Genomic DNA, 13,132 nt, shown 5'->3' with positions numbered 1-13,132 from the left:
TTTTTTTTTTTTTTTTTTTTTTTGAGATAGAGTTTTGCTCTGTCACCCAGGCTGGAGTGCAACGGTGTGATCTCCGCTCACTGCAACCTCCTCCGCCTCCCGGGTTCAAGCGATTCTCCCACTTCAGCCTCCCAAGTAGTAGCTGGGACTACAGGCACGCACTACCACATCAGGCTAATTTTTGTATTTTGGTAGAGACAGGGTTTCACCATGTTGCCCAGGCTGGTCTCGAACTCCTGATCTCAGGTGATCTGCCCACCTCAGCCTCCAAAAGTGCTGGGTTTACAGGAGTGAGCCACTGTGCCCAGATTCCTATGTGTTTTTAATGCTCTCAGCCATTTGTGTGCTTTATAACACAAGATTCCTTGAGACTAGCCTGGGTAACATGATGAAACCCCCTCTCTACAAAAAAATTAGCCGGGTATGGTGGCATGTGTCTGCAGTCCCCACACTCGGGAGGCTGAGGGTGCAGGCAGTTGTCATCGCGCCACTGCACTTCAGTGGGTGACAGAGCCAGACCCTGTGTCAAAATGAAGAGAAGGAGAGGGAGGGAGAAGGGGGGGAGGGGGAGGAGGATGGGGAGGAAGAGAAGAAGAGGAGGAAGAAGAAAGAGGAAAGGAAAAAGATGAAAAAAGAAGGTAGGAGGGAGGAGGGTGAGGAGGAGGGGAAGGAGGAGGGGAAGGAGGAGAGGGGGAGGGAGAGGAGGGAGAGGGAAGAAAGGGAGAGGGAGAGGGGAAAGAAGAAGAAGAAAAGGAGGAGGAAGAAGGCCATGACAACAAGATTCCTTAACTCAAATGCAGTTAAGACATCGGATGCATGCAGGCAGATTTAATATAGGAACCACCACAGTGTAGTTGTTTCTTTGGCTCTAGAAAGGCTTCTTCCTAAACTGGAAGCATATCTATACTTTTCTCAGCTGCCTACACCAAGTAAGATGCTGCAAATGTGTGTGTAAGGGCGTATACATCGTAGGAGGGGTTCTTGTGGGGCAAGGGCTTGGATTTACTCATAGGATTATCAAGTTGCAGCACTGTTAATAAAAATTGTTGGCTTAAAAATTTACTCAGAAACCTTGGATATATAGAGTTGTTGAGCTGAAATCCTAAGCTATCATGTCATATTTACAAAATAATGTCAAGTGATAAAAGGAACAAAGAGCCCAGTGTAGTGGCTCACCCTACAATCCCAGCACTTTGGAAGAAGGCCAAGATAGGTGGATTGCGTGAACCCGGCAGTTCAAGATCAGACTGGGCAACATGGTGATACCCTGTCTCTAAACAAAATACAAAGTCAGCCAGACATGGCAATGCATGTCTGTAGTCCCAGCTCTTTGGGAGGCTAGGGTGGGAGGATTGACTGAGCCCAGGAGGTCAAGGCTGTGGTGTGTTGTGATCGTGCCACTGGACTCTAACCTGGGTGACAAAGCGAGAACCTGTACTCCCCCAAAAAACAAACCCACAGAATTGGTCACACTGAATGCTCACATATTAATTTTTAGCATTTATCAATAAAGTATCTTTAATTAAGATATCCACATTGTAACTTTTATATGCAATAGGAAACCAAAAAATTAGCACAACTTTCTTTATTGCAGTGGTCTAAAACAACCTGCAGTATCTCCAAGGTATGCCTGTAGTGTCTTCCATATTATTTTAATTTCCTGGGAGAGAATGATGTTCAAGTATTACTAGTGTGACATGAAATGTGTATACTTACTTGTTCTTTTTTAAGTTTCTTTCTAAGATTCTCAGGAGATATTGGTACATCTCAACTTAACAGAAAGCAATACAACTGGCAATGACCATCAGATATGCAGCTAGCAAGAATCTAGAAGGGTAAAACTTTAAAACTATATCAAAAATAGATCTGGTTCCTTTATCTATAGTCCAATATTATTAACAAAAACTAGGTAGAAAATACACAATTTTAACACAAAAATACCTAACAGTGAAGAAGCAAATACATTCAAAGCAAATGGGGCAATCAGAGAGAAAGCGGTACATGAAATATTCAGAGATATTTCAGACAATGTAGAAGTACCCAGTACTACAGCCAAAGTGCTCATACTACATGCATGCTTGATTTTCTCCACAATGTGTATGAACCTGCGGATCTATCCACACACTCAAGAGCATGGGTGCTAGAGATGCCCACTGTAAACAAACTCAATGAACTATAAAGATTCTTCTCAAAAGGTTAGTCAATTTGTAAAATAAAATCATATCCAAGAAGCGTAATTAAACCAAACATTAATTTCCAAATAAGACAGACATCTTATGAGAAAAAAACTAAAATACCACTTACCATGATGGTTCCTGGAGCTGACTCTGATGAACTCACAGGGCTTTGGTATGGGATCCTGTTATGCACAGAACTCTGCTCGTAAGAGGAAGACATTGCTACTGGACTAGCAGAACTCAGTGATGAGCTTGTCGGACTGCAGGAGGTAATGACGGAAGTTGTGTATGTGGAGTTCTGTACTGCACTGGTCATTGGTAAAGATGTATTCAAAGGCTCACTGAAAAGAGTCAAAGATATTCAACATAATTGTTACTTTAAATAGCTTCATAAAAAAACATAAACAGCTTCACGAGATGCAACTACTGCATCAATTTATTATCCCAAATGAGACCCACCTAATTTAACTGAGAGATAGGGGGACATCTTTAAGAATACTTAGGCTGCGTGCAGTGGCTCACGCCTGTAATCCCAGCACTTTGGGGGGCAGAGGTGGGCGGATCCGGAGGTCAGGAGATCGAGACCATCCTTGCCAACATGGTGAAACCCCGTCTCTACTAAAAATACAAAAATTAGCGGGACGTGGCGACGGGCGTCTGTAATCCCAGCCACTCTGGAGGCTGAGAAAGGAGAATCACTTGAACTCGGGAGGCAGAGGTTGCAGTGAACCGAGATCGCGCCACTGCACTCCAGCCTGGTGACAGAACAAGACTCTGTCTAGAAAAAAAGAAAAAAAATAAGAAGATTCTTTAAGGAATCCAGGTGTTTGAGACTATCTTTAAAAAGGAAACTTAAACAAATATCAGGTTTTGCCTCTGGAATGTGGAAAAACTAAAACAACAACAACAAAGTCAGCCAGGCACGGTGGCTCATGCCTGTAATCCCAGCACTTTGGGAGGCTGATACAGGCAGATTCATTGAGCTCCAGAGTTTGAGGCCGGTCTGGGCAACATGAGGAAACCCTGTCTCCACAAAACATATTAAAAAATTAGCTGGGCATGGCGGTGCATGCCTGTAATCCCAGATACTCAGGAGTCTGAGGCAGGAGGATCATTTGAGCCTGGGAGGCAGAGGTTGCAGCGAGCCAAGCATGCTGCTGCACTCCAGCCTGGACAACAGAGCAAGATCCCATCTCAAAAAAAAAAAAAAAGAAAAGAAAAGAAAACTAAAATCTGAGATTTTGTATTTATAAAATATTCCACTGAAGGAAAATTACTGCTGCAAAGATGTGGAGAAATTAGACCCCTCATAGACTACTGGTAGGAATGTAAAATGCTACAGCCACAGTGGAAACAGTATGGGAGTTTCCTAAATGGTTAAGTTACCATATGACCCAGCAATTCCACTCCTGGGATATACATCCCAAATAACTGAAAGCATGCAAAACTTGAAACCAAATGTCCATAGCAGCATGATTCACTATAGTCAAAAAGAGCAAACAACCCAAATGTCCACCAACTAATGAATGAATAAAATGTGGTATATCAACACAATGAAATGTGGCAATAAAAATGATACATTAAACATGGGTGTACCTTGAAAACTTATACTAAGTGAAAGACCAGACATAAAAGGCCACACATTCCAAGATTCCAGTTATATGAAATGTCCAGGTAGGCAAATCCAGAGACAGATTATTGGTTGCTAAGGGGCAGGGCAACGAAGAAACTGAGACTGTCTGCTACAGGTATGGGGTTTCTCATGGAGATGATGGAAGGTCTGGATAAACACTGAGGATAGCTGCACAATGCTATTACCACAGGATGTATTCTTTCCACCAGGTGATCTCTTAGGATCTATTTTGCTTCATAACAAAGGACTAAATTCAGTACCTTAAAGACTTCGAATACAAGCTGATGGGAATCTGATTACTATTTTCACTGCTTGGAGCTGATCCAAATTCAGAGAGAGAAGGTTCTGACCCAAATTCCAGAGCCCCAAACTGCACATTTAATCCTGTGACATCTGCTGAACCAGGCATTTCCACTGCAGAAGCTGGGATCTGAAAAAGCAAAGCTGTAGTGTCAGGAACAGAGGTCACAGATTCCAGGTCACAAAGGCCTATAACAGAGCCAAACAAGCATTTAGGTTCCCAGGCAATACTGGCAAGAAAGAGGAGTGAGAAACAAGGAGAAAAAAGGAATAAGACTTCTCTAAAAACAGAAAGAAAAGAAACAAGCTGAGAAAAATTAAAAGTTGGCTGGGCGTGGTGGCTCACGCCTGTAATCCCAGGACTTTGGGAGGCCAAGACAGGAGGATCATTTGCACCCAGGAGTTCAAGACCAGCCTGGACAACACAGCGAGACCCTGTCTCATTTTTTTAAAAAAAAGGAGAAATTAAAAGTTAAACAGGAATGGTTGGCATTAATATCACCACCTGCATCTAAGAGCAATGCGGGGGAGCTGTGATGGTGGGTGGGGAGTGAACACTGAGCTGACTAATTTTGGGGACTCACCAATGATGAAAGTATCACCTGGTCAAGGAACCATGCATCCTCCAACTATGGGATACAGCAAAACCCTCAGGAACAACAGTTCTCCGAGCCAGATCTTCAAATCTGTACTTGAAATAAGGATCTGTGGCTCTCAGCACAAACCCATTCCCTCTAATACTAGTCTGGTCACTCAGAAATGGCCATATCCTTATTATGCAATCAATAAGCTATGTGCATGAAAAACAATGTACCCCAGTTTCCAAAACTTAGTATCCCACTACTTGAGCTGAATGTGAAAATAATCCCACCTTTAGGACGGTGACTTCATGATGAAATGCCCACCTTAGAAGCTGGGGGTATCCGCCGCTTAGCAAGTTTGATGTGTTTGGGCTGTGGCTGGTGGGCAGACACAGAGATATTTTCAGTGGTCATGCTGGGAAGCTGCAAAAGCTTGTTCATAGCAGAGGGACTGTCTCCAGGCGCTGATTCTCGAAGTTTTGCCTGGGAAGGAAAGGACTCCAAACCAGGAGGAGGAACAGTGACTGCCTGGCTCTGGTGCTGCTGTCGCTGGCTCAACTGGCTAAGAACTGGGGATGGCTCAGGTTGAGATTTGAAGTCTAAAAAAAGTAAGCAGCAATTAATGAGGCACAATGGCTTCACAATGTTCTTCAATAGAACATGAAGTGTTCTATTACCACCAATTTCTCCAAATCATTTCCAGCTGAATTTCTTAGGTTTTACACACACTATGTGTAACACTTCATTTATGATAAACGGGAAAAGTTCCCAAATGGGTACACACCTTGTTTCCTATCCAGAGAGATTTGGTTTATTTGTTTAAGCATAGGGGGTGATGAACTCGTGAGAACAATATTATGGTGCTATACACACCTGACCATTAGCTAACAGAGAATCATACTTTTATTATTTTATGGATTTTCTACATAACTGTTAAAAATTTAAGCCAGGCACAGTCACTCATGCCTATAATGCCAGCACTTTGGGAGGCTGAGGTGGGAGGATTGCTTCAGCCCAGGAGTACAAGGCTGCAGTGAGCTATGATTGTACCACTGCATTCCACCCTGGGTGACAAAACAAGACCCTGTCTCATCCAAAAATTAAAAAAAAAATTATTAAGTTTTTGGACTAATTGATATATATATATGATGTTACAAAATCCAAAAGATGGCCGGGCACAGTGGCTCACGCCTGTAATCCCAACACTTTGGGAGGCCGAGGCAGGCAGATCACGAAGTCAGGAGATCAAGACCATCCTGGCTAACACGGTGAAACCCCATCTCTACTAAACATACAAAAAAATTAGCCAGGTGTGGTGGCGGGCATCTGTAGTCCCAGCTACTCTGGAGGTTGAGGCAGGCCCTATGACGTGAACCCGGGAGGCAGAGCTTGCAGTGAGCTGAGATGGCGCCACTGCACTCCAGCCTGGGTGACAGAGTGAGACTCCATCTCAAAAACAAACAAAAAACAAAATCCAAAAGATACAAGAATATGTATGATGAATATTAAGTTTCTCTTCCACACCACCCTCCCATACTTGCTCCACAAAGGCAAACACTGTACCCGGTTTTCCTCAATGTCTCTTTCAGAGATACTATATCACAATATATATAGACAGACAGACAGACAGATGTATATATACACACACTATATACCTTACTGTCTCACAAATCATTTAATTTCCATTGAGTGTCTCACATTAATGTTCAAAGAGCTACTTCATACTCATTTTGGTGACTACACAGAAATCTAGTATACATAGGTATCATTTTATAAAACCAGTACTATTATTAATGGACTTTTAGGTCAAATCTTATGCTATTAAAAGCAATGCACTAATGAATGTATTTGTATGTAAGATATTTTGTGCAAGTACAAGTATACCTGTAGGATCAACTGCTAGGATAAATTGCTCCTTCACAGGGTAAATATATTTTGAATTTTGATAAATATTATAAAATCACTGTCCACAGATAGGACACATCCTTTTTAACACACTAATATCAAACACTTTTGAATTTCCTGGTTTAATTGGTGGAAAATGGTATTAAAAAATACAAACTAAAATGATACAAATGTGCTTAGTATCATTTCATATACTTAAGTGTTCTTTACTTATAGACTCTGTTCTTATCTATTTGGCCAGTTTTTTAACCTGTTTGTTGATCTGCTTTATTTTTACTTACTCTTTTTATATTAAGGAAATTAACTCTTTTTGTCTATGATACAAATTTTGAGTATTTTTTTCATTGTTTGTCTGACTAATTTGGTGTTTTCTGCCTTACCCAGAAAGGTCTCCCTCACACAGAACAACAAAAAAATTCTCCTGTGTTTTCTCTATTATAGTTCTAGATTCACTATTTATGTTTAACTATTTGACCCACTGGCATTTTGGTATAGAGATCCAACTTCATTTTTCAACCAGATATCCAGTTTTAATAAACCGTTTTTTCACTACTGATTTGAAAAGCCAGTTCTACCATATGGGACAGAGGTTGGCCATCTTTTTCTCTATGGGGCCAGATAGTACAACAACCTAATATTTTAGCCTTTGTGTCTCATCATGTTGCCCAGGCTGGTCTCGAACTCCTGCTCAAGCAATCCTCCTCCTTCTGCCTCCCCAAGTGCTGGGATTACATGAGCCACTGTGCCCAGCTGGCTGAGTGTCAATAGAATTTAAGTTTAAAAAAACAAATAGCAGATCTGGTTTAGATGCATTCATTTTTGAACTTGGTATTACAGGCATGCACCAAACACATAGGCTTTATAAAGAATATGGGAATAGCATGGTTCTATCTAAAAAGTCCTATCACTCACTAGTTATGTGTGCAGAAAAAGTTAACATAGGGACCTACAATTCCTCTCAAAAAGGCCTGCTTGATGACTGGACCTTGGCTAATGTCTGAGAATTTGGACTGCTGGTATGTACTTGGCAAAGGGTGCCAACACACTAACCTATTAGAGTGGCTCACTGTGCTAAGAATGTCTGTATAAACAATGTGGTTTCTGCTCAACATCTGCTTTCCTTCTAGGAATCTGTAATTTTGCTATGTGCTATAGCAAAAAATGTAGGCACAGGGTACCTACATTTCTTGCCCCAACAAAAACTTTGGACACTGAGTCTCTAATGATTTCCCTTGGTAGACATCGCTTCAAACCCAGGAGTGGTCTCAGGTACTTCTAACACAGTAAGTCATTTCACAGAACAGAGGAATATGCTTCCCATGCCCTAACCATAAACCAGCCCACATGGCCAGCTCCATAATGAATGAAATCCCCTGCTATTCCTTAATACAGTGTGGCATGTGAGTGCTGGTGGGGAATGGTGGCTTAATGTCACAATTTCTATGGGAGTTTAGTTTAGAAAACATCCAGTCTATACATGGGACCTTTACAATACAAACCACGGAATGTAAAGGTTGATGAAATCATAGTTGATACTTCAAAATGTTAGAATGAGAAAGCATGAGAGTGTGATGGTTAAAATACTGTCCAGGCTGGGCGTGGTGATCACAGCTGTGATCTCAGCACTTTTGGAGGCCGAGGTGGGCAGATCGCCTGAGTCCAGGAGTTCCAGACCAGCCTGGGCAACATGGCAAAACCCTGTCACATAAAAAAAATTACAAAAACATCAGCCAGGAGTGATGGCATGTGCCTATAGTCCCACCTACTAGAGAGGCTGAGGTGGGAGGATTGACTGAGCCTGGGAGGGCAAGATGGCAGTGACGCGTTACTGTACCAATGTACTCCAGCCTGTGCAACAGAGCAAGATCCTGACTCAAAATAATAAAGTAAAATATTGTCTAGGCTGGATACAGTGGTGCACATCTATAATCCCAGTTACTCAGAAGGCTGAGATGAAAAGACTGCTTGAGGCCAGGAGGTGAAGATTAGCCTGGGCAGCACAGGAAGACCCCATCTCAAAAAAAAAAAAAAAAAAAGTCAAAATGTTTTCCACATTCTATGTTCTATCACCACCCTCTTCTAATGGAGCTCAGAAAATTCTGTCCATGCATTTACACAAAGTGTTAGATGTTCATATTTGCATGCTTTTACCATACTTTTCAAGGCATGTACTACCACCACTACTACCAACAATAATGAAACTATCAAGAACAACAACAAAAACAAATAAATGCAGGTATTGTACAACAAAGGAAGACTGATTTAACTGAGAAACTGCAAGAGTTCTACTAAAAAGAAACATCTCTGGACAAATTCCACATTAGCGTTCATAAGTCAACACACTGTGCCAAAGCTTGAAACGTCCTCAGTAGGGGCAAACCCACAAACAATGTATACCTACCAAAATGACTGAGGACTGAGGACTGGGATGTTGGGGGCTTGAGGTCCCAAGAAGTAGTAGTTGTAGGGTGACTTGTACTATTCTGCTGTGTACTTGGGGTGGTGGTAAACTGGCCCAAACTCGGAGCTTTCAACTGGTCCAAAATCTGGGAGCTGGGGATGTTTGCCATTTTTGGTGGTGCAAGCTCTCCAAATCCTGAGCCAAGGACGGATGACTTTAAAAGGGGGATAAAAGAACAAATCCTCAGCAATACAGAATTTCTACCCAAGGCTTTAAAACACATCAAGTATTTTCACAAGTATGTTAAAACCTATAATCTAAGACATATGAATTACTAAAATATAACTTAGAAAATACTACATGAAAATATTACTATGCAATAAAAACTGACTAAATAAATACAGCTATCCTTCCTCATTCTGACATAAGAAGTTAAAGGGAAGGGAAATATTTGCCATGAATTTGAAGAAATCGATTTTTAAAAACGTGATGTTGGCCGGGCACGGTGGCTCACGCCTGTAATCCCAACACTTTGGGAGGCCAAGGTGGGTGGATTACGAGGTCAGCTGGATCACAAGGTCAGGAAATCAAGACCATTCTGGCTAACACAGTGAAACCCCATCTCTACTAAAAATACAAAAAAATTAGCCAGGAGTTTTGACAGGCGCTTGTAGTCCCAGCTACTCGGAAGGCTGAGGCAGGAGAATGGCATGAACCCAGGAGGCGGAGCTTGCAGTGAGCAGAGATCATGCCACTGCACTCCAGCCTGGGTGACAGAGCAAGACTCCGTCTCAAAATAAATAAATAAATAAATAAATAAATAAATAAATAAATAAATAAATAAATAGTAATAAAAAGTGATGTCATAAGTTCACAATTAAATATCACTATTTAAAAAAAACTAAAAAGGAATACCATGAAATACATGACAAAGATATATGCTTGACCAACAAAAACACATTATTTTCCTAATCTGTGAACCACAGTCTTCATCTTTAATGATTACAAGATGTACAGTCAAAGAAGAGATCAGTGTGAGATGACCCTGCAAGATCAAATACAGGTCAGGCTGGGCGCAGTGGCTCACACCTGTAACCTCAGCACTTTGGGAAGCCGAGGTGGGTGGATCACCTGAGGTCAGGAGTTAGAGACCAGCCTGGCCAACATGGTGAAACTCCGTCTCTACTAAAAATACAAAAATTAGCCAGGGATGGTGGTGCACGCCTGTAATCCCAGCTACTCGGGAGGCTGAGACAGGAGAATCGCTTGAACCTGGGAGGTGGAGGTTGCAGTAAGGTGAGATCGCACCACTGCACTCCAGCCTGAGTGACAGAGCTAGACTCGTCACGCACGCGCGCACACACACACACAAGATCAAATACAGGTCAAAGCACTGAACTTAAGTGGTTAATATTCCAAAATGAGACACTGCAATACACAGGTATTTGAAGTTGAGCAAATACCATAGACTCTGCTATTTTCATTTCAAGTTGTTTAGATGACTAAGAACACCAAATATGTTCCATAAATAAGTACAGGAAAAACAATGTTACTCCTCTCCCATCTGTCCTGTCAGGTTGAGATCCAAAGAGAATGAAAGCCTATGACTAGAAAAGACAATGGAAGCTCAACTACATTTTTACGTATCAAGATCATTCTGAAATATAAGTTCTTCATCAAAAATAACATTTCTTTTCTTTTCTTTTTCCTTTTTTGAGACAGTCTCGCTCTGTCACCCAGGCCAGAGTGCAGTGGCGCGATCTTGGCTCACCGCAAGCTCCGCCTCCCAGGTTCACTCCATTCTCCTGCCACAGCCTCCCGAGTAGCTGGGACTACAGGAGCCCACCACCACGCCCAGCTTTTTTTTTTTTTTTTTTTTTTTTTTGTATTTTTAGTAGAGAAGGGGTTGCACCATGTTAGCCAGGATGGTCTCGATCTCCTGACCTTGTGATCCGCCTGCCTCGGCCTCCCAAAGTGCTGGGATTACAGGCAGGAGCCACCGCACCTGGCACAAAAATAACATTTCATATCCATTTATGGTCAAAAACAAATACTTTGCCTTCCCTCAAGTAAGTTGAAACAATTACTCCTATTATCAACATTCAAAGGCAAGGAATGTCCCACTTGTATGGAAATCCTAACTTCTCCGCTTTGAGTAAAACATTAGGTTATGGACAGCTGTGACACAGAATCTGCTCATACTAAAACAGTTGTGCTAACATTACTTACCACTGCTCCAGATTCTTTTTTCAGGTTGCCCAATACACTGGTCTGAGGTTGCTACCAATTTGCAAAAATCCAGCTCAAGCCCACTGATTTAATGAAGGCTTCCCTGGTGATGACTCTCTTCATCCTGTTATCCTACATAATCCCTAACACGCATCAGCTAGTTTTATCAAATGCACTATGTGCTTTACAACACAGCGAAATCACTGAATCAATGACTACTGCCATGCCCTAGGTAATACACAGCATAGGCCTCTTAAGTCCACCTACACATTTAAATCAAAGGAGAGACTTTTAAAATGTATACAATACACACATGTGCATACATGCACATACACACAAACACACACAGTGCCCAAATCCCAATCCCAAAGATGAGGACACGTTTTGTTTTAGAGACTCAGGAAATATCATTATCACTTCTGTTGCTGCTGTTATTTACTAGGTTCTCCAGCAATTTTATTTTATTATTAATTATTATTTGGAGACAAGGTCTTGCTGTCAACCCAGGCTGGAGGGCCACAGAACAACCTCCTGGGCTCAAGTGATCCTCCCATGCCAGCCTCTCAAGTAGCTGGGATTACAGTAGCTATGATTACAGGGCATGTGCCACGACAACCAGCTTATTTTATTTTAGCAAGATGAGGCCTCGCTATGTTGCCAGGCTGGTCTCAAATTCCTGGCATCTCACAATCTTCCGGCCTCAGCCTCCCAAAGTTCTGGGATTTACAGGGATGAGCCACCATGCCATGCCTGGCCTCCCCAGTGATTTTTTTTTTTTTTTTTTTTGAGATAGAGTTTCTCTCGTCGCCCAGGCTGGAGTGCAATGGCGTGATCACGGCTCACTGCAACCTCCACCTCCCAGGTTCAAATGATCCTCTTGCCTCAGCCTCCCAAGAAGCTGGGATTATAGGCGCCCACCACCAAGCCCGGCTAATTTTTGTATTTTTAGTAGAGATGGGGTTTTACCACATTGGCCAGGCTGGTCTTGAACTCCTGACCGCAAGTGATCCACCCACCTCGGCCTCCCAAAGTGCTGGAATAACAGGTGTGAGCCGCCGCGCCCAGCCCCCAGCCCCCAGCCCCCAGTTATTTTTAAAGTTTAGAGTAGGGTTGAGAACCACTGCTCTAATACAATGCCACACAAACAATTCTTATTCTGCTTTCTCATGTTGGTCATTCTCATGCTGGTCACTACATAAAGCAACATATCTGAAGATCGCTGTAAAAACTCAAGTCCTTCTTATCAATTCAGTGGACACACATAGATTTCAGCAAGGGCATTACATAATTATACCAGTAGCAGAGGGAAAGGCGGAGGAGGAAAAGACTCTGGTGCTTCAATTAAAAATCAGGGTTTTTATTAGGCCTTCTCAAAATAGAGAAGCCTTGGGCTGTCCTACACTTCAAGCACTGACACCACCTCATATACCAATGATACTAAAAACACCAAGTCCCCAAGCCCAACACATGATATGGCTACACAGAGTAGAAAATACTAAGGAAAAGTTTAAATATTCAATTCTCAATTTTATCACGGTAAAACAAGTGATTTAACTCAGGGGAATTCTGTTTCTCAGCAATAAATTTCAGGAAAAACGCAGCAACAAACTAAAATAATTATCCCTAGTAAGAGCTGTAGTTCTGCATCCATAGACCTTTCCAACTTCCCCTTGCCAGCTCAGAACTTCCTGTAGTTGGGTAGGAACTTCAGTTCACCATTCTAAAGCAACATTCTTGTATAGGCTATGATCTAAGCTTATACTTCCATAAGCCTATCTTCACAGCCTTCACTAACAGTTCCTGAAATTCCTTCTGGATGGGAGCTTAACTCACATTGGAAGTCAGTCATACAGTACTAAATGACACTGTTTCAATAAAAACACATCCAAACTATAAGGGCCTCTGT

The 13,132-nt window shown here is 42.0% G+C and overlaps 1 protein-coding gene across 6 annotated transcripts in view; it reads right to left on the bottom strand.

Moving 5' to 3' along the window:
- UBAP2 (ubiquitin associated protein 2) overlaps positions 1 to 13,132 on the bottom strand; it is a 128,313-nt gene that overhangs the window by 17,289 nt on the left and 97,892 nt on the right. For all 6 annotated transcript variants that reach the window (XM_030817571.1, XM_030817569.1, XM_030817570.1 and 3 more), the window contains 4 exons: positions 8,998 to 9,211; positions 5,016 to 5,290; positions 4,071 to 4,240; positions 2,305 to 2,518 (listed from right to left, as the gene is read on the bottom strand). In XM_030817571.1, coding sequence (XP_030673431.1) covers positions 2,305 to 2,518; positions 4,071 to 4,240; positions 5,016 to 5,290; positions 8,998 to 9,211 — 873 coding nt within the window. The remainder of the gene's footprint in view (positions 1 to 2,304; positions 2,519 to 4,070; positions 4,241 to 5,015; positions 5,291 to 8,997; positions 9,212 to 13,132) is intronic.

The sequence above is a fragment of the Nomascus leucogenys genome, chromosome 8 (assembly GCF_006542625.1).
Source record: "Nomascus leucogenys isolate Asia chromosome 8, Asia_NLE_v1, whole genome shotgun sequence".
In the NCBI taxonomy this organism is placed as follows: Eukaryota; Metazoa; Chordata; class Mammalia; order Primates; family Hylobatidae; genus Nomascus; species Nomascus leucogenys.
Note: the sequence above shows the minus strand (reverse complement) of the source record. Positions and strands in the feature narration are given on the sequence as shown.